Source organism: Falco rusticolus, chromosome 2 (assembly GCF_015220075.1).
Source record: "Falco rusticolus isolate bFalRus1 chromosome 2, bFalRus1.pri, whole genome shotgun sequence".
NCBI lineage: Eukaryota > Metazoa > Chordata > Aves > Falconiformes > Falconidae > Falco > Falco rusticolus.
The window spans coordinates 83,910,973-83,932,578 of NC_051188.1; the positions used below are offsets into that span (position 1 = coordinate 83,910,973).

The 21,606-nt window shown below is 36.7% G+C and overlaps 1 protein-coding gene across 1 annotated transcript in view; it reads left to right on the forward strand.

Moving 5' to 3' along the window:
* The first annotated feature begins 400 nt into the window (after positions 1-400).
* The window catches only part of CFAP47 (cilia and flagella associated protein 47), a 342,925-nt gene continuing 321,719 nt past the window's right edge, over positions 401-21,606 (forward strand). The window contains exons 1-14 of the mRNA XM_037377932.1: positions 401-562; positions 5,004-5,155; positions 7,447-7,562; positions 9,600-9,738; positions 11,795-12,023; positions 12,685-12,845; positions 13,719-13,849; positions 14,459-14,694; positions 15,381-15,573; positions 17,698-17,911; positions 18,290-18,442; positions 19,895-20,084; positions 20,187-20,283; positions 21,033-21,249. Of these exons, the coding sequence (XP_037233829.1) occupies positions 401-562; positions 5,004-5,155; positions 7,447-7,562; positions 9,600-9,738; positions 11,795-12,023; positions 12,685-12,845; positions 13,719-13,849; positions 14,459-14,694; positions 15,381-15,573; positions 17,698-17,911; positions 18,290-18,442; positions 19,895-20,084; positions 20,187-20,283; positions 21,033-21,249 (2,390 nt within the window). The remainder of the gene's footprint in view (positions 563-5,003; positions 5,156-7,446; positions 7,563-9,599; positions 9,739-11,794; positions 12,024-12,684; positions 12,846-13,718; positions 13,850-14,458; positions 14,695-15,380; positions 15,574-17,697; positions 17,912-18,289; positions 18,443-19,894; positions 20,085-20,186; positions 20,284-21,032; positions 21,250-21,606) is intronic.

Consider the following 21,606-nt stretch of genomic DNA (forward strand, 5'->3'; position numbering starts at 1 on the left):
CAGCGCCCGACCTGCTGCCCACGACGCGGCAGCTCCCCGCCTACTGCCTGCCGGGGCCCCCTGCACCTGCCGGGACGGCAGTGTGTGTAGGAAGGGCGGGCTCGGGCTGTGCGCCAGGGGGACACCACAAGGGAACGACACAGCTTTGGGCTAAAGATCCCTTCCTTTGGGCAACGACACCGCGACGCCGGGACCCCGCCAGCTCTGCGGTCCCGGCCAGGCCGAGCCGAGCCGAGCCGAGCCGAGCCGAGCCGTTCGCCCCGCCCCGCCTCTACGCCGTTTCTTCTCTTCTGATTGGTGAGTTTAGAAGCGCCGCTCCTTTGCTCCCAATCAGCGCCCAGCGTCCGTTACTAAGCGATCGTTTCCAGGCCGCGCTGGCTGCCCCAGCGAGGTGGCGGCCATGGCGGGTGGGTGGCGGGACGTGGCCGGGGTGCGCATCGCCCCGGCTGAGCTGTGCTTCAGGGACGCGGTGCCGGGGGGCTGCTACCGCGCCGCGCTCAGCGTCCAGAACCTGCGGGTGGAGAGCTGTCATCTCCAGCTGCTGCCGCCGCACCGGCCCCAGGTGAGGGGTGGCCGGGGGGGAAGCAGCCGGGAGTGTCTGCCCCCTCACGGTCTCTGGCCTGGGCGGGCGTAACGTTGTCGAGGTCTGCCACTCTCTGCAACTTAGCTCCGTGTTTGTTTGTACAGCACCCCCCACCCCTCCTACGTGTGTGAATAGCAGTAGGGCCTGACGAGAACGCCACGTCCTGGGTCCCACAGGTCTGTATCCTTCCCTCCCGAGCTTGCCGTGAGGCACCGGTACGCAGTGCACTCACTTTGCACCTGCCAGCCCCCCCCGAGGTGCAGAACATTGCCAGAGGAAAAGTACATCTTGAGGCCCCACTTCTGTTTTCTACAGTTTTGTACGGGGACGTCTGCTCCCAGGTTTGCCCAGCTGGGTTTGTCCTGTGTAAGAGGCTGCTTGGGCAGGTGTAAATGCTTGTCTGTGTTCAGCTACTGCTAATGAAAAATGCTACCATGGATGCCTGAGCAGTTTATGAGACTGACTGACTGGAAATTGGCAGTGAATTCGAAATTATTTTAAAATTAGTTGAATAACTGGGTAAACTGGAAAGGATAAGAGGCAATTCTTAGAGCTGAAGTTACCTGGATTGCTTCATGTGTGACAGTTCTGGAGGAAGGATTCAGTTATGATTTATTGTTTTCGTGTGAGAATGTGTAAGTGTCATTTGTATGATACTTGAAAAATATTTCCATATAGAATTTCAAATGAGGCTGCTCATTTGAAGCCTGTAAGTCAAAATGAAATGAACTACAGCCTTCCCTAGCCCTATATTTTCATGAGGTCATGAGCAATTTGGAGACATACCTTGTTTGTTGAATCCATAATTTCGGTAGAAGTAAATGAGCTTTCTCATATGTCTTACTACACCAAGTCCCATAGAATGGTTTGGGTTGGAAGGGACTTTAAAGATCATCTAGTTTCAGCCCACCTGCCATGGGCAGGGACACCTTCCACCAGACCAGGCTGTTCAAAGCCCCATCCAACTTGGCCTTGATCACTGCCAGGATGGGGCATCCATAGCTTCTCTGGGCAGCCTGTGCCAGTGCCTCATCACTCTCACTGTAAAGAATTTCTTCCTAAATCTATCCTCTTCCAGTTTAAACCATTCCCCCTTGTCCTATGATACATGCCCTTGTAAAAACTCCCTTTCCAGCTTTCTTGTAGACCCCTTTAGGCACTGGAAGGCTGCTCTAAGGTCTGTGTGGACCCTTCTCCAGGCTGAACAACCCCACCTCTCTCAGCCTGTCTTCGTAGGAGAGGTGCTGCAGCCCTCTGAGCATCTTCCTGGCCCTCCTCTGGACTCGCTGCAACAGGTCCATGTCCTTTTGATGTTAGGAGCCCCACAGCTGAACGCAGTAGTCCAAGTGGGAGTCTCACAAGAGCAGAGCAGAGGGGGAGAATCCCTTCCCTCAACCTGCTGGCCACGCTTCTTTTGATGCAGCCCAGGATTTGGTTGTCTTTCTGGAGTGCAGGCGCACATTGTCAGGCCGTATTGAGCTTCTGATCCACCAACACCCCCAAGTCTTTCTGCAGGGGGTTGCTCTCAATTCATTCTCTGCCCAGCCGGTATTTGTGCTTGGGATTCCCTTGGCTCTGATGCAGGACCTTGCAACTTGGCCTTGTTGAACGTAATGAGGTTTGCTCAGGCCCACCTCTAAAGCCTGTCAGGGTCCATCTGGATGAGATCCCTTCCCTTCAGCATGTTTGCTGCACCACCCAGCTTGGTGTTGTCAGCAAACTTGCTGAGGGTGCACCTAGTCGCAGTGTCACCAGCAAAGATGTTGGACATCACTAGTCCCATAGATACCCCTGAGGAATGTCACTTATCAGCAGTCTCCTCTTGGACATTGTGCCACTGACTGGAGCTCTGAGTGCGACCATCCAGCCAGTTCCTTATGTGCCGAGTGCTCCATCTGTCAAATCCATATGTCTCCAGTTTAGAGACAAGGACGTTGTGCAGCTTTGCACAAGTCCAAGTAGATGACATCGGTTGCTCTTCCCTCATCTGCCAGTGCTGTAACCCCCTTGCTGGTAACAAATCATGCTTAGCTTTAGTGACTGGCTTTGTGCTTTCCAGAAATTTTAGCCCTCAAGAGGCTCATGAGTTCCTTGTTACTTCAGGAGCATTTTGTAGAAACAGGTCACTTTGCTATGGTGTGAACACCAAATTTATGAAGTATTCCAGATCAACTGAAGGGCACAAATTTTTAAATTTTTTTTTGCTTTCATTTGATAGGGCTGTTTGATAGCTCTGTAACATCATTTCTGTTTTGTATTCTAAGTCTTCTGAGTGGAGTGGTCCATTTGTGGTGCTTGTTTTTGGAGAGCTTTCTCAGAAAGGAGACTTTTACAACCTTTTCTCAAGGTAGTGTGGTTACTATTAATAGCATCTGATTTGTTCTGGAAAAATTACTGCATAGCCAGACTTTTTAAAGGGAAGTGCATCTCTAAATTCTAATCAGTTTAGCCCTTGACTTGTAACCTATGTGGGTCCAGCAAAACCCAGCTGTGGTTAGTATTTTTATATTGGTCTTTCATCTAGCTAATTTATTTTCTATTAATTACATCACAATTGGCATCAAAGGGTTGAACTGGCATTGGTGGTTGAACCGAAGCTGATGTTGCTTTGTGTTCACAGCACAAATACATTCCAGGGTAGTCATCAAAATGATTGTCAGACAATTGAAGTACCTTGGATAATTTCACTTTCTGAGTAGTCAGCCTTTCTTTTTGAGGGCATTTTATCCCCCTGCTAAAATTTGCTAATTTGCATTATGTAGACAGCTTGATTTTTGTTACAATGTAACTGAATACTTGTGGAATGAGCTGGAAACGGTCCAGGGTGCTTAATTTGGTAGGGCAGTGCTTTTTCTGTTTTATTAGTTTTCATCAGCCTTATTTTTTCATGTGATCCAGAATCAGGAAGGCTTTTAGAACATTTTAGATTTTAGAACAGGGGAAAGGTTAATCATAAATTATGAGTTTTTACCTTTGTATCTTATGCCTTTTTGCTGAGTATTTTAATGCTATTCTGTGTGAGACAACCAATATGACAGTTTCTACCAATATGACAAGATTCTACTTCACATGCTCAGTTTCAGAAAGGTCTGTTGTGCTGCCCTTTCTCACTTCCAGACTTTATGCTGCTATCTGTGATTGCATGGCTTTGAAGTGTATGACTCATCTGTAAATTTTCTGAAGCATTACATTCATAGAGTACAAGAACTGAAAAATAACCTTCCTTGAGTTGTCATAGTGCATGGCAAAGAAATGCCTTTCAAGGAATGAAGCTGACAAAGCATTTTTCTATAGGTCTCATTAAAAGTTCATAGTACAATGTATTTCCCTTGTATAGAATGAATATACTTGACTGTTTAATTCTCTTTAGAGAATTCTTTTACACACTTCAATATTAAAACATGGCTACTCCTAAATTAAGCCCATGATCAAGATGCACATAGCAAATTTCCTTTAGGTGAGTGTTTATACTGCTAGGAAAATTTTAAAGGAATAAAGGTGGTGCTCAGACAATAGAATCAACCAGTAGTAAATGATATGTTTGCATATTTCAAACATAAATCGGAACAGAAAACTTAAAGAATACTGGGATGACTCTTTCAGAAGCAAACGTTAATGAAATTGGACATACAGAGCAGAAACCTATTCTGCATAGAGAGATGTGAATTTTATGGAGACCTGAAACACCAGAGAAGCTCTAGACCTTGCTGTGAGGCTTTCCTAGGAATGTAGGAACTTCTGGATTTCCCACTTTGTGCTAGTAGGTTACCTGTGTATTCTGTTCAAGGAAAGATGTGCAGCGTGTGTTGGATATAAGCATATGCTTACAGTCAGCAACAAATCCAGAATTACCTTTTGAGAGAGGAAAAAGCTGCTTACTGTTAGCTGCTTCTGCTTTTTTCTTTCATATGACCCCCAAAATTTGATGTGCCATGGGGCCTTTCCCGCAGATTTTCAATGTACAGTAAGACTTTCTGTTGATGTCAGCTGAATGTTGGTCAGACAGAGGGAAAACTCTTAGGCTATCCCCTCTTTTTGCTGCTTTGGACTGAGATTTAATCTTTGTTACTTTCTCAGGGACTAAAAGATTCTGCACTGAGTAGTAGCTGACTTAATTTTGTGTTGCTTCAGAAGGTTTGTTGCAACAGTAGGAAAAGCTAGAGCTCTCCTGGAAAGTCTAGAAATGATACTTTACTAAACCAACTCTGCTGTGCAATTTGATGGGTTAGTAGTATTCATTCTATATTCCTGTTTTACTGTAAAAAGTCTACTTAAGTAAATGGGGAGAGATTCTATAACATTGACTGTGAATTTTAAATCAGTCTTTTTATTCTTCTGAAAATGAATCAGATGTATATATTTCTAAATCTAAAAATTTTTAAAAATTTAAAACAATATTTATGTTTTTTTTAAATTGCAGTTTAAATTGATTGTGGAAAATCCAGAAAAACCTGTTGCATGTGGACTTCAACTTACAGCTTTTGTGGAATATTATCCTGAGAGTGAAGAAGATGTTCAAGATAAACTACTGCTTTTAATAGAAGATGACACAGTTGATATCCCCCTGCTTGGGTATGAGGCTGAAAAGTTCATATGATGCTGTTACTATTTGGTGGAAAGTTTGCTGATGCATGTCACATATGCTATGTAGTTAAACTGTCACTTGTATTGAAAACAAATAGTAAGTTTCCTTACAGAAGTGAGATTATATTTTATTTCATAACAGCACACGGGTTAATTGGGGTGATGTCCCTCTAAGATCCTAGAGATATTCTGGGTTTTTGTTTTTGCTTCATTCTAAATTGGTTGTGCTAACGCTGATAATTTCTAATTCCATATCAACATTAGACAGAAGTGTGAAAAGATTTAATCTTTTTTCCAGCAATTTGTGGCATTCCTTCAATCACATCTACTGTTCATTTTAAGATAATCTTTAGTCTGGGATGAGATTCACTGAGAGTGTAGGAAAGGTTAGTTTCCCATACAACATTAAACTGCAGTAACACTCCACTTCTTTTTGTAACCACATATTTGGTAAAATGTGCCACCAAGAGAATTTTATTTCTATTGTGCTTTAGTGACATATCACAGTTGTTTGGTTTGCAAGTAAAAAGCATCTGTTACATATTTGCCTGGCTCATGAGACTAGATCTTGTGGCTAATCGTATTAATTTGTGGCTCGTGTATTTGCTATAAGTTTCAGAGACCAGACAACATTCTTAGCTTAATATCTACAACATCATGGACTTATGATGTGATCAGTAATACAAGTGTAATGATTTAATTATATAAATATCTGATCGCCATAGAAAATGCATATACTCAAGGTTTGGGAATGTTTCAAACAAGCTAGTTGTGGTTCACTTTTTGTTGTTGTTGTTTGGCTTATTTTTTTAAATGATTAAATGAAACTCTGCATCCAAACTCTTTTTTTGAAATATAATAATCAGGAAATATTTTTTTGCTTAAATATATACCAAGAAAACATTTGAAATTAGGTATTTCCAGGGGTAAATTCAATCTTCATAAAAAAACCCAGCCAAAACCAAACCAGCAAACCACACAAACACACCCAGTATTAAAAAAAAAACCAACAACCAAAACCATTTGACTTGACTATCTCCCTTTTTGCACAGATCCATATCTATTAGAATATTTCATTGCAGTTAGAATTTATGCTTGTTCCTGTCTGCTTAGGAAGTTATGTATTTGGATCTTGAGACATACTTGTTACGCACTTTTCTAACAAAGCCCTGGAAGAATATCTGAATACTTGGAATGTGAAGATTTACAATCTTTTCCAGTGTACTTTAATCTTGATAGCTGTTTCCTATTTTGGTGTTGGTGTTTGTTTTTTATTTATTGTATTTTATTGCTTTGTTGGGTTTTTTTTGCCACATCTTGCTGGTCTAGACAATCTCTTTCAATAATTTACTAATTTACTTTTTTTGTATCACCATAAATTATTTAAGAGAATTAAACCCAGTGTGTTGTTATTCCCCAAAGCAGCTTCTTTTGTTGCATTTGCTGATTCCAAAACCGTTTTTTTCCCTTTCTCCCTTTCCCTCCTCTTTTCCCCTTCCCTTATGCAAGATTATGTGGGCAGGATCTACCTAGCTTGGCCAAGGAGATTTGTTTGTCTTCTCTATTTAGTCTGCATGTAATGCAGATCATGAGATGCAGTTTGTTCCTATTTATGGTTAAGAGGAGGTTGACTGCTGTACTGATGTAAAATTCCAATTGATTTCAAACAGTTTTATATGACATCAGAGGTGTCATTGTATTAGAGATTGGGGCCTTTAAAATACAAGTTGCCTGAAGTGAATCTGATCTTTTCATTATGGGTAAGCAGTACCCAATACAGTGACGCCATATACTGGCTTAGGCTCTTAAATAAATAATATAAATAACTTGTGTCATTATCCACTTCTGTTATAATCAGTTTTGTTGAAGCCACATAAAGTATCCATAAACCAAGATGACTGTAAATGGGAACTGGCATGCATGTTTTTTCTGCTTTTAGTTTAGACAGCTGCTGCTGAAATACAGTAAATGTTAAATTTGGTCTTACTTTGTGATGGAGCTAAAGACAGCTTTATTTAAAGTTCTTTGTACTATAATAAAGTGTTTAAAATTAAATAGAAATGTATGCATTTGATTTTGACTAATTCTTACATTAATTAGTCATTAATATATGCTACACTGTGGTACACCATACTGCTGAAGTGAGTTGCATAAACATTGGTTGGAGAACTAGACGAAAAGGAGAGCTCTCTTCCATTGGAATGCTTAATCAAAGTTCTTTAAAAATGCAAAGGTATTTTCAAGTTTTGGGAAAATATAACCATGTCTTTTCTCTGCAGATTAAGTCCGTGCTGTTATCTGGAAATTGAGTCAGAGATTAATTTTGGTGCGGTGATTGCAAACAGTAAAATAATTAGTAAGGGGATTAGTATTACTAACCATGGATCATCTTCAGGTAAATATTTAGTATGTGTTAAATTATACAAATATTTTATTTTCTTGGAAAATGTAATTTTATGCAGGTTAACACTTTAGTGACCCAGTAGAAATTAACTGACGTTCTGGCTTATGCAGTTTATGAGTATTGTAGCTAAAGGTGTTATATAAACGGCCCATTGCTTCTGTAGGCGGTACTATGTTTCCGCTTATGGAAGAAAAATGAATTTAGAACACTGTCAGGTTTTAGGGGTTCTCTCTTTTTGAGTCCCATCTGAAAGATTTAAAAATAACAGTTGCTCACTGGCTTACTATGCCCAGTGTAAATAGTAGGAAATCATGTCTGCTCTTGCTTGTTGTCTTTGAGAGTCTGTGAATCCAATAGCTGTTTATTAAATATACAACTACAGGCTCCCTGTATTTTCAGAGCTTAAGTCCTCAGGATGGGAATTGAACCATATTTGTTATCAGAAGACAATGAGAGGTCCTTTGCCTTGCTGCCATAGCTTTTTGAAATCATACAGCTTTCAAAACATGCAGCCTTCAGCTTCTGTGAGGGACCTTTCTAAGGAGTATAAGAAGCATTGGAGAATGGAGCATAAGAGCACTTATATGATCTGAGTAACCTATTTAACTGCTTTTTCCATTGAACAAAGCTGCAGACACCTTTCTCCAGAATTAGGGTGGCAATTGTGCATGTTAAACAACAAATTTAAGGCAGTTAATTATTTTTGTTCCTTACTTGTACAGTTTATTGTATCACAAGGTATCTTCATTTGCATTAGGCCAAGGTTGTGAGAACATTTGCTTTATAGATTTCCACAAAGAATATTATACCAAGAGAAAATACACAATTGTAGAAACACAGAGTTGGTTTGCAATATTAAAAAAAAAACCCAAAAACAAAAACCCAAATGGCTGTCTAGTTAGAAGAGAATTTTTTTTCACCCCAAAAGTAAGGGAAAAGTAGTTTGTATTTTTTGTCTGGACAGCTCAACTTAAAGATGTAATATGTAGTTTACATAGTTGGCTCTTGTACATACTAACTTCTTACTTTGAGAAATTATGATTAGATAAAGAAAAGGAGATAACCTACTTTACATATGCATCTACAGCTAATTTGCATGATGTGAAATTACTCATGTTGCATGGGAACTGGTTGTATTATAAACTGTAGCATGATACATGGAGGCTGCATGATGGAGTTTTGCAGGACTGGACACATGTAAAATTAGAATGAAAGCGGTAGTTAGTGAAGAATGTATTGAGGGCAGACAAAGGAAGAGCTGCTGAAAGTGTGTTTCTGTAGACTGTAAATCATAATGCAGTAGGTCACACTAACAGGCAGCGTGTAAACTATGTCAACAGGAAGTGCTGCATGCTGGCCTGTGACTCAAAGATTGCATTTCACATGTCATCCCATACACAAAATGAGTCCGTTGTTCCTGCTTCTGATCTCATATCAGAGATTATCTATTGTCTGAGGTCAAACAGTGCATTTTTCCTACAACTTCTGCAATATTTTCTTCCTATCTACAATGTAATTACAGATAATTAATGCTGCTGGTTAAATGCACATTTAATAATTGTTTCACATTTAAAAAATTATTTTTATAACCTCAAAATGTTCACTGTTCTCTTCTGCAATAAATTGTATTGTGTACATGCCAGCTCGTGAGAAGTATTGTTACCTGCAATATGCACCGAACTTTCTGGTTACGGTAGCTGCCTAGAGCTTTTTATGAAATAGCTCTCAACTTAGAAAATGTTACTTACAGCTACTTTATGATATAGTCACTTTTGCTTGGAATGTGAGTACATTTTTTGTTACAATCCAACTTGCAAAGTGGCATTTGACATGTGTGCAATATTTAAAGAAGCCCTAGAAATAATGATCTACTTTGTTAGAACTAGTTTTGAAAAAGATTAACTGTGTCCTGTTTCCATAAGAAAATGTACTGCTTGTGAATATCTGCATTACAAATGTGTAATAGAGGAATATAAATCTACAACTTCATGTTGTGTGGCATTCTGTTTATTATTCTGTTTCTTTTAGGTACCTTTAAAATATCATATGATGGGGTTGTCCTGCTTAACATAGAACCTATCAGTGGAGTGGTAGAGCCGAAATCTATAAAGACAGTTAAAGTGGATATCTGCACAGATGTACCCAGAATCATCGAAGAAGTGATAAAGTGAGTGTATGACTGAAGAAATCCAGCTCTATAAATTACATTTGTGTCCATTATTAATTCTAGTCTTTATTATGGATGTTTATCTAAAAAGCTAAGCTCCTAGGTATCAGTTGCTATCCTCCACATTTATTTTTATTATATTAATTTGATAAATACATTATCTCCACAAAACAGTGATGCATAAATTGTGTACCTGGCTGTGTTATTAAAGGTCTCTTGTAAGTTGTAATGATATGGGATGTTTGCAGATCTCTGTATACAATTAAACAAGAGCTTTTCTATCTTTCACCTTTCTGCACATCCAGTGATCCTTACATTTTGTAGCTTCTGTGACTTTGCTATTTTTCTTTTGGCTCTATGTGCTTCAGGAGTCTTGGAAACATTATGATGTCCTTTTGTGTATCTTATTTTAAATGGACGGAATATATTTGCAACTACTAACTATTTAGAATAGACTATTTTTAAATGCCTACCTTGTGTCTCTTCAAATGGTGAATATAGACTTTTTAGGAAGTGCCATAATTTGGAAATGGACAGCAATCTGGAAAGTCCTTTTCAAATCCACTTTTCTTTTAATAGTGCATAGGGTGTGGTTGGGTTTTTTTCCCCTTTTTTGTGTGTGTGTGTTTCCAGTTTTTGTTTTTAAATTATTGAGTTATATGACTTAAAGTTCAGTTCTTTCTGTTCTTACTTTTTGTAGCCTGTTGGAAAAGGAAATCCAACAAAAGGAGAAAAATTCTGTTAGAATGACAAGGAAGACAATATCTGTATTTGCCTTTTACATGTTCCTTCATACGTTTTCTTCAATTACTGAGTTTCAACTTTTTGGTTGCGAAGTGTCATGCTTTCTGCCTTTCCTTTGCTGTCCAGGCTACCACCACTGTTTTCTTCACCCCACCTTGGTTAAACGGCTACTGCCTCCTGCTGTCTAGTAGATAGTTTGCTTACTAAACTGAAAGAACGTAACCCTACAGAGGTCAGATTTCATCCTTCACCCATTTCCTGCCTTAAATTATACATATTCTTTCAGTGAATGTGGCATTTCTTAGTGGTCACTGCTGTGTCTTTTAGACTAAATGAAATCTTGTTTCCTTGTCAAGCCTTGCATAAATATATTAATATATGTGTATACAGGTGTGTATATTTGTATTTAAAAAAACCAGGGTAATATTGAAAGTCTTACAATGGATATTTGACAGGAATCTAACTTGGAGAAGTAGTACAGTTTTGGTGAAAACACCCTGTTTATTTCCATCTGCCTTCCCTAAGCATTTTGCTTCTATGTGCAAGCAAAATTCTTTTCAGTGGAATCTATTTTTATATATTTTTTTAAGAACTCTTTTCTGTCCTGGAGAATCCCATAATCATGTTTCAGAAGTTGAAAGATGATCTTTAGAAAGTTTGAGATCATCTCCCAGATCCTTTGTGTAGTTACATATCTGACTATTGAAAACAATTCTTATTTTTTTTCAGATCTATTCAGAGGCTATTCAAAAGGATAGCTGATTCTGTTAGAACAATAAGTTATATTACTTAATTTGTTTTGTGCAAAAAATAAAAATATGCTTTGTTCCAGTAGAATGCTAATAACAAAGATTTGTGCAATGTCTATATGACCCCTTCGTTTATGGTATCAAGATGAAGCATTCAGGCAGGAACAGCCGCAGTTCTTTTATGCTTCCTTCAGATGCCCAAGAGAAAATTACTAAATATGTGCCAAAATTGGTATCTATATACAAAGTTCTCTGGGCATCTCTGATTCTTTTGAGATGTCATTCCTATTGTTTCAAACATTAAAAAAGGGGAAAACTCAAAAAGCTCCCCCAAACTCCACCATGTAATGTGTGATTCTCCCTAATTAGTGCTACTCCTGCTAGGTATCGCATTGTCAAGCACACTTTCTTCCCTCCTGGCCCTGCTTAGTTTACCTATGGAAAGTCAGTGGTTTATATGCTCTGATTTGGTTCAGTTTTGCATAGGTTCTAATATAAACCAAACTGATTATTTCTAACACTTTTCTACATTACGTGTTGCTGCTTGCTACTCCTGCTGACAGAGTGGAGTTGGAAAGTCGTGGCTGCACTGAAGTATGGATCAAAGCTGTTGTGGTTGAACAAGTTCTTAAAGTTCTAGGAGCATCTTGTGGAAATGTAGTGGAATGCATTAACTTTGGACCAGTTTACTTTGGGTCTTCAAAGACTGAACAAGTAACTTTATACAATGAAAGTCCTGAGTGTATGGACTGGGTAGCAGTACTGGAAGACAATGCCATTGGAGAAGAGATGGTAAGAAACTTCTGCTTTTTATTTTATTTGAAAACTTGTTTTCATTTCTACTTTTGCGTTTTTTGTTTCTCAACATTAATCTTCTAGTAGCATTTACTATGTCACACTATTTCCTGATCAGTAGGTTTTTTGAAACTTCTGTCCAACCAACAAATTTTTTACAATAGTTTAACCTTGGAATTAAGTTTTTTTCAGATATTTCTGTTTCATTGTGTAACATCTTAACTTTAACAATGTTAAGTATGTTCCCTAGATGTGGTTTGTTTTGTTTTGTTGGTTTTTTTTTTTTTTTTTTTTTTTTTTGAGAAGTTCTGCTTGAAATCATACTGGACTACTTATTATTTAGTAGAAGTTATCAAAATATATTTTGGTTTTCTGAAATGTTAGGCATCTGTGGTTTAATTTTTTTTTCTTGGACAGTGAAATCACCTGAGTGAGCATAATCTTTAAAAAAGGGAATTAAAAACATTGACATGAAATTGCTGTTTAAAAATCTCTTAATAAGCCATGTGATATGTAAATATGTCAATGCTATTACTGATGTTATGAATTCCTACTTGTTGGGAAAGATATGAAAATGTATGTGTAGGAAAAAACCCCACCAAACACAGAAGGGGAAGCAGAATAGGCTGAACTTTTCCACATTGTGATTATTTTTTAGGGGACAGATCTTCAGAGGAGTACAGATGCTGTTTTACAAGACCTAACCCTGAAAAATAGAACAAGAGATGTAGATGTTTCTACCTTGATCTTGTGCATTCCCAATCAAGGAACCTTGCTACCTTATGAGAAATCTTTGGTTACGTTGTGCTTTAGTCCAAAGTGAGTGGTTCAAATTAGACACACACATACAAGTTGATTGGTCTAAACTATTCTATAAAAAGCTGTGTTACAGGAAATAATTCTATGTTAATGAATATTTTTCTGCAAATATTTTTCTGAATGATTTCTTACATATTTATATGTGTTAAAAGAAATTGTTTGGTGTGATAGTACAAATAAGAAAGCGAAGTCTGAAGTGATTATTTCTGAGATGTTTTGTAATATATTAAGGAAGTATTTGAACCGAGAATTGGTTAATCTTGTTTTGCAAGACAAAGAATTTTATTGGATTTTGCCAAGAGAACTAATTACAGCTCCCATTAAATATGTTGAGTCTCTATAAAGATTGTTGAGAGTGTGCTACAGTGTCAAATTAAGTGCTTTTTAATGATTGCACATGTATTTCATAAAGATATAGTATACGTGCAGCATTATGAAAGATTATATATATTTAATCACCAAGAGACTGAAAAATTTCGGAGAGCTTTCATTCCATTAAATAAAAAGTAAGCATAAAGGAACATTTATTCTTCAGATAAGGAAAAGAAAAATTAAATGCATTCTTGCCATTTCCCCTTGCTTAAACTCTAATTATAAGTGATTGTTATGCATGTACTATTAGTTTAGAGAACAGTAATAGACTGGAAAAGATATCAAATGACTAGTATAATAAGCATACAGTTATTGTTAAGCTTAAATTTGTTACTGTTCCATTTTTTGAAAGGAAGTATAATAATAATTTGTTCAAGCTGTAACCAACAGCAAAGAAGCCAGATTGGATGATGAAAAATAAGCCTTGATTTTTCTGAGGGTTGGGGTTTTGTTTGGTCATTTTTTTCCCAATCTTGTAATCAGTCATTGTGATTCTTGCAGAAAATGTAAAAGAAACTTTGGTGTGAATGACTCAGCAAAGCAAGATTATGTACTGTTTCTGAGATTTGAAGCTGTTGGGAATACAGGTGGCTATCTGCAGGCCCTCAGTGACGGTGACACAGCAATCATGAGTATGTTATCAGAAATGTATAGTCCCCATCAAAAATGTATATATGGATGATAAAACTGTATTTTGAGGATTTTTTACTTTCTTCACCTTCCCAGCAGTTTTATGAGAAACCTATGTTTAGTTTATTTATCTCAATACAAATAAATTATTGTAACTTACATCTTTAATGCTTAAGCACCAAAACCTCTTTAAACAGTGAGTAGAAAGGAGGAGGGAATCGTGTGTCATGAATACACCTTCTGGTAGTGAACACCTAGAACTTAGTTAGAAATGTAAATATTTGGAGGACATACCCGCCCCCCCCCCCCCCCCCCGAAAAAACAACCCAGCCATTTGCAAGTAACCAGCATTTTGGTAATGCCGGTTTTGTGCATTTTCAAGTGCATACTTGATCATCCTCAACTTCCTTAATGAGGGAATACATTATTTTAACAGCTATCATAAGCAAACATGTCTGTGTTAAATTTATAGAAAATCACTTTATAAATCATATTGTATTGCGGTATTATTTTGGTTTTGCAACCATACTACTACAGCATGACTTTTCTGTTTGTAAGATAATAGGTGTGTGAGGGTTTTTTTGTTTGTTTTTTGTGTTTGTCTAATGCAGCACATCTTCCTCATCACATGGTCTTAGCTTTGACGGGTTCTGGGCTTCCTGTCATGTTAACCTTTAGGCCAGGACCAGTGATTAAGTTTATGGACTGTTTCTTGGGTGAACAAACACAAGTTCTATGCACACTCGAAAATGAATCCAAGTTCCTTCCAGTAACATTCAGCTTCCGTAAGATGGCTCACTTTAACATTTCTCCTGAAAAAGGAAAAATTAAACAAAAATCTGCAAAGGTAACTACCTCTTTCTCTTAGATTATGTAGATATGCAGATTACTTTACAGTAGTCAATGAAGGAATTTCTTGAAAGTAAACCAATTTCATATGAGTAGCCATGACATTTAATATTAGCCAAATATATAGTTTTTTTTCTCCTGATGTAGAGTCTTTTAATGCTTTTTCCTGTACTCCAGAAATCAACAAGCATTATTTTAAATTTGGAAAAAATAATTGTAGTACTAAAGAAACTTTACCCAGGTTTTTCCTGGCTTTAGTTTTTTTATTTTTATATTGAGTATATATTGAGTGTATTTATACTCAAACCTTTGCAGGATCCTTTTGATTTCTTTCAGTAAATCACAAATACTCAAGTAAGATAATATTTCTTTTAATGGAAGAAACATTGCTGAATTTAATTTGAATATGGAAAAAATTATAATTTCACAAATCTGTAACTCGGGGCATGAGAGAACAATTTGTCCAGAAATGAGCAAGTGAGACTTTGTGGTGTTCTAATGTGTAGCAGTTTTATATTTCCTTATATGGCTACTTTGTGCGGCAGTTGGCAAATTCCAAAAAGACCAGTTTTGAACACCTATCTTAGAAGTAAATATTAAGACAAATGACTCAAACAGGGAATTATACAAAATTTTCCTCTGGTTTTCTGCCTCATATGTCTCATAACAACTTTTCTTTTCCAGGATGTGATATTTTCATTTTCTCCACATCAAATAGGAACACTTGAAGTGAAGCAAGTTGTTGATATCATTGGTACAGGACTAGAGAAAAATAATTTACAGGTTTTGACGACAAAATCCTTCCACCAGATATATTTGAGCTTTATTGGTGTGTGCAAATCTAAACGAAAAAACGTATTATTCAAAATTAATCCTGGTAAGATGCTAAAATATAAGTGACAAGTGATAAAATGTTTCAAAAGTACATTTTTTAACATTTTAAAAGAAATTTTTTACTGTTTTTAGTTTGGTGTTTAAATAATAGTATCTCTTTGGCAGTTGAAGGAATGCTCAGTTGTATGACATATATTTCATAAGAGTATGAACCAATCCCTAAAATAATGGTAACGCCCGCCCCATATTTTAACAAAAACCAAACTATTAAAGCATAAATTTTCATCATATGATTATTTAACTTTCATGAATCAGAAAAGGCTTCGGTTTTTGACAGCGATGCAATTGCACAGTGCTAGTATGTTTCAGTTAGAAGCAGAGAGAGGGGTAAAGCACAGAAAGAAGTTAGGAACGATAATGGGGTGTTCTTTATTGACTGAAAATTACAACTGCCAGATGAATGTGCTAGTTAATGCAGCCTGCTACCTTGCTACCTGTCTCATGTCCATCGACTCTTCCCATCCTATGAAGCTTATACCAGCATAAAGAATCTTTCAGGATATGCAGTAATCCGTCTCTACTTTGCTCCTCACATTCTTAACATGTCTCATGAACAACTACTTTACAGATTTGTCTAAGCCTGTCACCCGATTTTAACACCAATCATGGGAATTGTAACTTTTTTCTAGCATCAAATATGCTATAGCATCTGCAGGTAGTAGTAGTGCAACAGGGCTGTCCTGTACAGTGGTGCATCTAGTTTCTGTGTGTAGATAAGGAGGGGACCTTGAATACCCCTTAACTGACTGCTGCCCACTTGAAGATGTACTCACTAATGCAAAACAGGGAGGCAGTACCCATTTCTTTCAAAGAGAGCATTGTGAGGAAATATAAAGAGGAAGTCGTTGGAAAGTCAGGATAAAATGCTGTTCCTTCTACAATTATCAGAATGGTTAATAAGCCACTGAATATTCCTGCTACTTTCAGGAGGTATTTCAAGTCCATGACAACCAAGAATAGATGAGAAACTAAAGTTGGGCACTTTCTGGGTTTTGTTGCTGGAATCAAGAACTCCTGCAGTTTTCTTGCTTCAAAAACACAATTAAAATATGTTTCTGTGGATCAAAGATTTAATGTAGTATTCAAGTTTAGTCAGCTTTTCTAAATGCTGTTGTCTACCATTTACTCTGTTAATGTCCCCATTCTGCTGCTATGTATTATAAAGAGGTTATGAGGGGTATTTGTAGTCTGTAGGCTACTGATATCTATATTTTGCTTTTAAGCTTCATTGAAGTGTGAAGTGAAAGTGAATTTTTTCAGATCATTATATAGATGGGTTCTATATCTTCCTGTTCTCTGTTTCTGTGGATGGCTATGTGTACTTCTTTCTGTATTCAGGGAGGGGAGGGGAGCGGGGGAAGAGACTGGAATGAAGATTCTTGCTATCTGCGCCTCCCTGGGCAGTGGAAGTTGTCATCACTCCTATAGTCTGGAGAGTGGAAAGCTCGGTTTTTTTCTTTTTTTTTTTTCTGTAGCCATTTTAGAGTGATGTAAGGCTACAGTGGGTAAGCCAAATATGTTTAGATTAATGCATCATTTTTTTTGCAGGTGAGGGAGGAAGGGACAGTTGAAAATTTTAATTATTTATAGTGCTGTCTTAAGTGTGCAGCTCTATGTAAGTAGAGGTGGGCAAGCACATAGCCTAGTTTCTGTCATATTTTTTCTCTTTAATGTATATGCTTTTTTCTAAAACTGCAGTGAAAAAGACCTGAGCTCTCTTTTTCAGTTGTGATAGCTTGGGAGTTCGTTGTCAAAAATCATGCCTGTGTTTGCAACTGTTAAAGCAAGCTTTAAGACACTGCAGACAGTGTTGTGACAGAGGCAGCTCTGAGTGTTTGGTCATGTGCATGTGCAAGACAAAGCATCACAGCTGAACATAGTAGTAGTGGTTTGGGCTCTACTATTTGTTTGTGGCCTTGGCTAGGGAAGGCAGTTGGCTGTTAGTATGGTCTGAATGTCTTCTTCCCTCATGTCTGAGGAAAACGTAATGGGGTGCGTGACTGTTCTGCTGCTGGGTGAAACAGTATAAATTAAAAAATATTTTTCTAATTCTTTTTGTTTAGAAAGCATTAATGAAGTGTATGTAACATTTCATTTGAATTTTAAGGTATAACACCAATGATTTCCAATGAAACTGGACATTTTGTAGCTGATGGCACAGGACAGTGCACCGATACAGCACCTGTGGCAGTACTTAAATCAACCCAAACACAATTTCATACTCACCGGATAAATAGGAATTGTAAGGGTGATGCACTTACAGCTTTTCCGAATGACCGCACAGCCAGCATTAGGCCTAGTGAACGGAATAAAAAGTACAGGTAAAAATTATGTCAGTATTAATATTTAAAACCACACATTTATGTATACTGTAGAGTAGATCAAGATCATGTACCAGTTTACTGCTATTTTTTTTTTAGGCTGAAAGTTCTTTAAAAATCATTGCATTCTACTTAACCTTGAGCCTCTTGCAAATAAATTTCTTGAATTGCTTTTCTTATGTGAAACTACAAATGCAGCTATTACAGTTTCAATATTTCATTTTTATGGTTGCCTTGAGAAGGACAAATATTAATGATCAGTTGTGATAAAAAGAATGTTTGCAATGAAATATATATGTAGCAAAATCAATATGTTTTCATTCTAACAAGAATCATTTTACACATGTAGTTAAACTACAATTATCTTTAAATATTTAGGACTATTTTCACAAAGACTGAGAGATACAATTATATAGATCCAGAGTTTTCTTACACTGACTGTGAAAGACTGTCAAAAGAAGCACATAAGCAATACTATGCAGACTTCATTTCTAGTTCAAGACAACGTCGTTTGAAAAAAGATGCTGCTAGGTAAGGCTTTGTTTAGAGGATAAATAAATACTTTAGGCTCATGTCAAAAATATGTGTATATATTTGCAGAATGAACATAGTGGTACCAATCATATACCTAAATTTGTCCTGTGTTGAAATGCTTGTGAGCTTGGGACCTTCATTTATAATGCATTTAGAATCTGTTTTTTTTCTAAATAATCATTTAGATGGAGATCACTTCTTGGGTAAAATGTCAGGATAGAGGCATGGAACTTGAAATTAAAATGAACTTAAAATAAGATGCCAAATTTTAAGAAAAGTTGGTTGTGGTTAATAGAAAAACAACATTGACTGTGTTGGATTCTCTTTTCTTTTTATATAATAAATTGTATGTAATTCCAGCTAGTATGTCTAGCACACGCAAAGTGATGGATTCAGTATGTAAATTCTGATATAATTTCTGGAATGAAGCAGATAAGATTAAAGGACTGTATTGGTCTTCTAGCCTTATCTTTTATCTTTTATCTCACTTCATGAATTTGTGTATTTGGTGGGTATGCTGTAGAACAAAATCATGGAAAAGCAGAACTGACAGCTCTGCTACTTTTAAAAGTTTTATTAAAAACAAAAAAAGCCTATAAAGCTTCTAAAGCAAGAGAAGCAATAGCTTAAGAGTGTTAAATTTGCAGGGCACATTATTTAAAAAGTAATAATGTCAGTGGATTATTCTTGTAATCTCAGTTTACCTTGCTCTGTGTATAGACATCATGATTCTGACAAGGCCTGCTGGGCTGGATTTATTTTTATGCATGCACTGGTGTATGGTTTTCTTGAAAGGAACTGGTGTTGTGTAGTGGGTGAGCTGTTGTTTATATGACCATAACACATACATTCACAGTATATTGCCTGAGAAGCAAGAAGAGAGCAAATTTCAGTTGTCAGATGAATTTCACTGTTACTGTCAAACGTGGTGATAATTTTCTGAATACTTGATATGAAACATCTGTGTAAGATCTCTGAAAGTTTCAAATATCTTGGTTGCAGGTGAAATTGATTGGAGTTGGACTTTGACCAAAAAAGTTAATTGCTCTGAAAATTCAGCTATAAATGGTCTAGTTCAGGCATATACAATTAAAGGATCCTCTGTAATCTTGGCATTTTCTAACTTTTAGGTGCTTGCCTTTGCAACTTAATTGTTCTTTAAGAGGTGTTTTAGACATGATATCATATTTATATTTTTTTAGTCATAATGCTTGCAGCCTGTTTAGCTAAATGAGTGCCACAGATGTGCATCAGATATTAATCCTTGCCTAAACAAAACAATAAAAGAATTTTTAAGGCATTTTCTGTACTTGGGGTTTTTTTTATAATGAAATATTCCTACTTAAAGTATTATTTGTTATGTTTAAAAATATTAAATTGTGTAATGTGTAGAACACGGAGTGCTCAGACTTGTAGATTTCCATATTCTTTTTTTTCCCTCCCCTATAGGCAGTTTTATATTCATAATAATTCCGTGAGCATAGGCCTTAAACCAGCTGAAGGGCTTATGTCACCAAAGATCTCAGTCACAGATTTTCACAAGGAGAAGCTACAGTTCAAAATGCTTCCTTTAGATGAGAATTGCCTATTAACGTGTCAAAAATTGGCACCGATTGGTTCTAAATCTTCAATCAAAGAAGTAAGTTAAATGTTTGAGTAGTAATGTAAACATAATGTGTTTACCATATAAAAAAGCATAAGAGTTTTGATCCTGCTCTGAGATGTCTTGTGCTTATCACAGATTTGGAGTGGGCTTAGCGCTATGCCATCTTCTACCCAAGAGAAGGAAGATTGTAGTCTAACTTTGACATCCAAGCAGCTTCATCAAATACTCATTGGTAAGATTTTTGATTTGGTTACTAAATGTGTAAGTTGTTTTAAAAGCAACTTACTTGTTTACTTAGCAGCAAAGTGAGAATTTTCACTACTTTATGGGCTTTTTTTGTTTTTAATGAAGCAAGAACTTGAATAGTGTAGCTGTGTATACTGAAACACTTGGGGAAAGGTAGACTAAGATAAACATATTAATACAGGAAGTACTTAAGAGTTTTGTAAAAGGTTTACTTAGTGCCATGAGCACTAAAGTTTGCAGACCAGCATAAGAACTGGTGATAGCAGTAAATAAAATAGTGAGATAATTTTGTCACCATAAAAATACATGAGTTATTAAACCAAATGGTCACACATCAGGAAACAAATGAACAGGTTGAGTATATAAATTCTCAGTGAATTACTAGTTGTCTAGCTATTTAAATGTCTGATTAATAAAAAGTAGTATATATGATTATTAATAATGCCTTTAGTAATTAGCACATCACTTTTCCTATTTTAATAGCTGGCTAACACAGACGGAATTAAGAAATAAATGGTGCTGGCTTTTGAGTTGTACTACTGAAAACATTCATGGAACATGCATTGTATTTACTTGCAAATTTTAGTCTGAATTTGTTCTGCTGCAGTATTATTCTAGCTAATTAATTCTGTAATTTTAGAAACTAAAAAATTTGATCAAAATGTTTTAGTAGTCATGCTTCCTTACATTAACTTTTACCTTGTAAAGTTGAAGATTTAATTTCTTACATTCCAGGTCCTTCTACTATGGATTTTGGTGATGTTTGTGTGTATTCTACAACAGCCAGAAAACTGCACATCATCAATAACTTGTTAGTTCATATATGGATACAAATTGAGATTGAAATTGATGAATTACAGCACACAAGTCCACTGTCTCAGGTGGTGCCTCCTCTTACAAAGACTCATATTCCAGTCGTATTTGAGACAAACACTCTTGGAAGGTTTAAAAGGTAAGGCTTCTTATATTTATCTTGATTTGCATATTTTCTTTGCAATAGTAGAATAAAAAAAACCGTGACTGGTTTTAACTCAATGTAATTATGACAAGCGTTAATGGTGTACACTCATTTATGGTGGTATTGCAATAATTGATGCAGTTATATGTTGCAAAATTTTGCAACATACCGTAATGTTTGTTAGGGTTTCAGTAAAACAAACTGTTCCGTCAAAAGCCCATATAGCCACAAGTATATCGGGGAAAAAAGTTTGCTATTACAAAGTATTTGTTAGGAGAACTTTTTATGGAAAATACTGTGCTCTTTCTGGCATAGTGTTGCATCACTGCATCTATGCTCAGATTTTTTGAT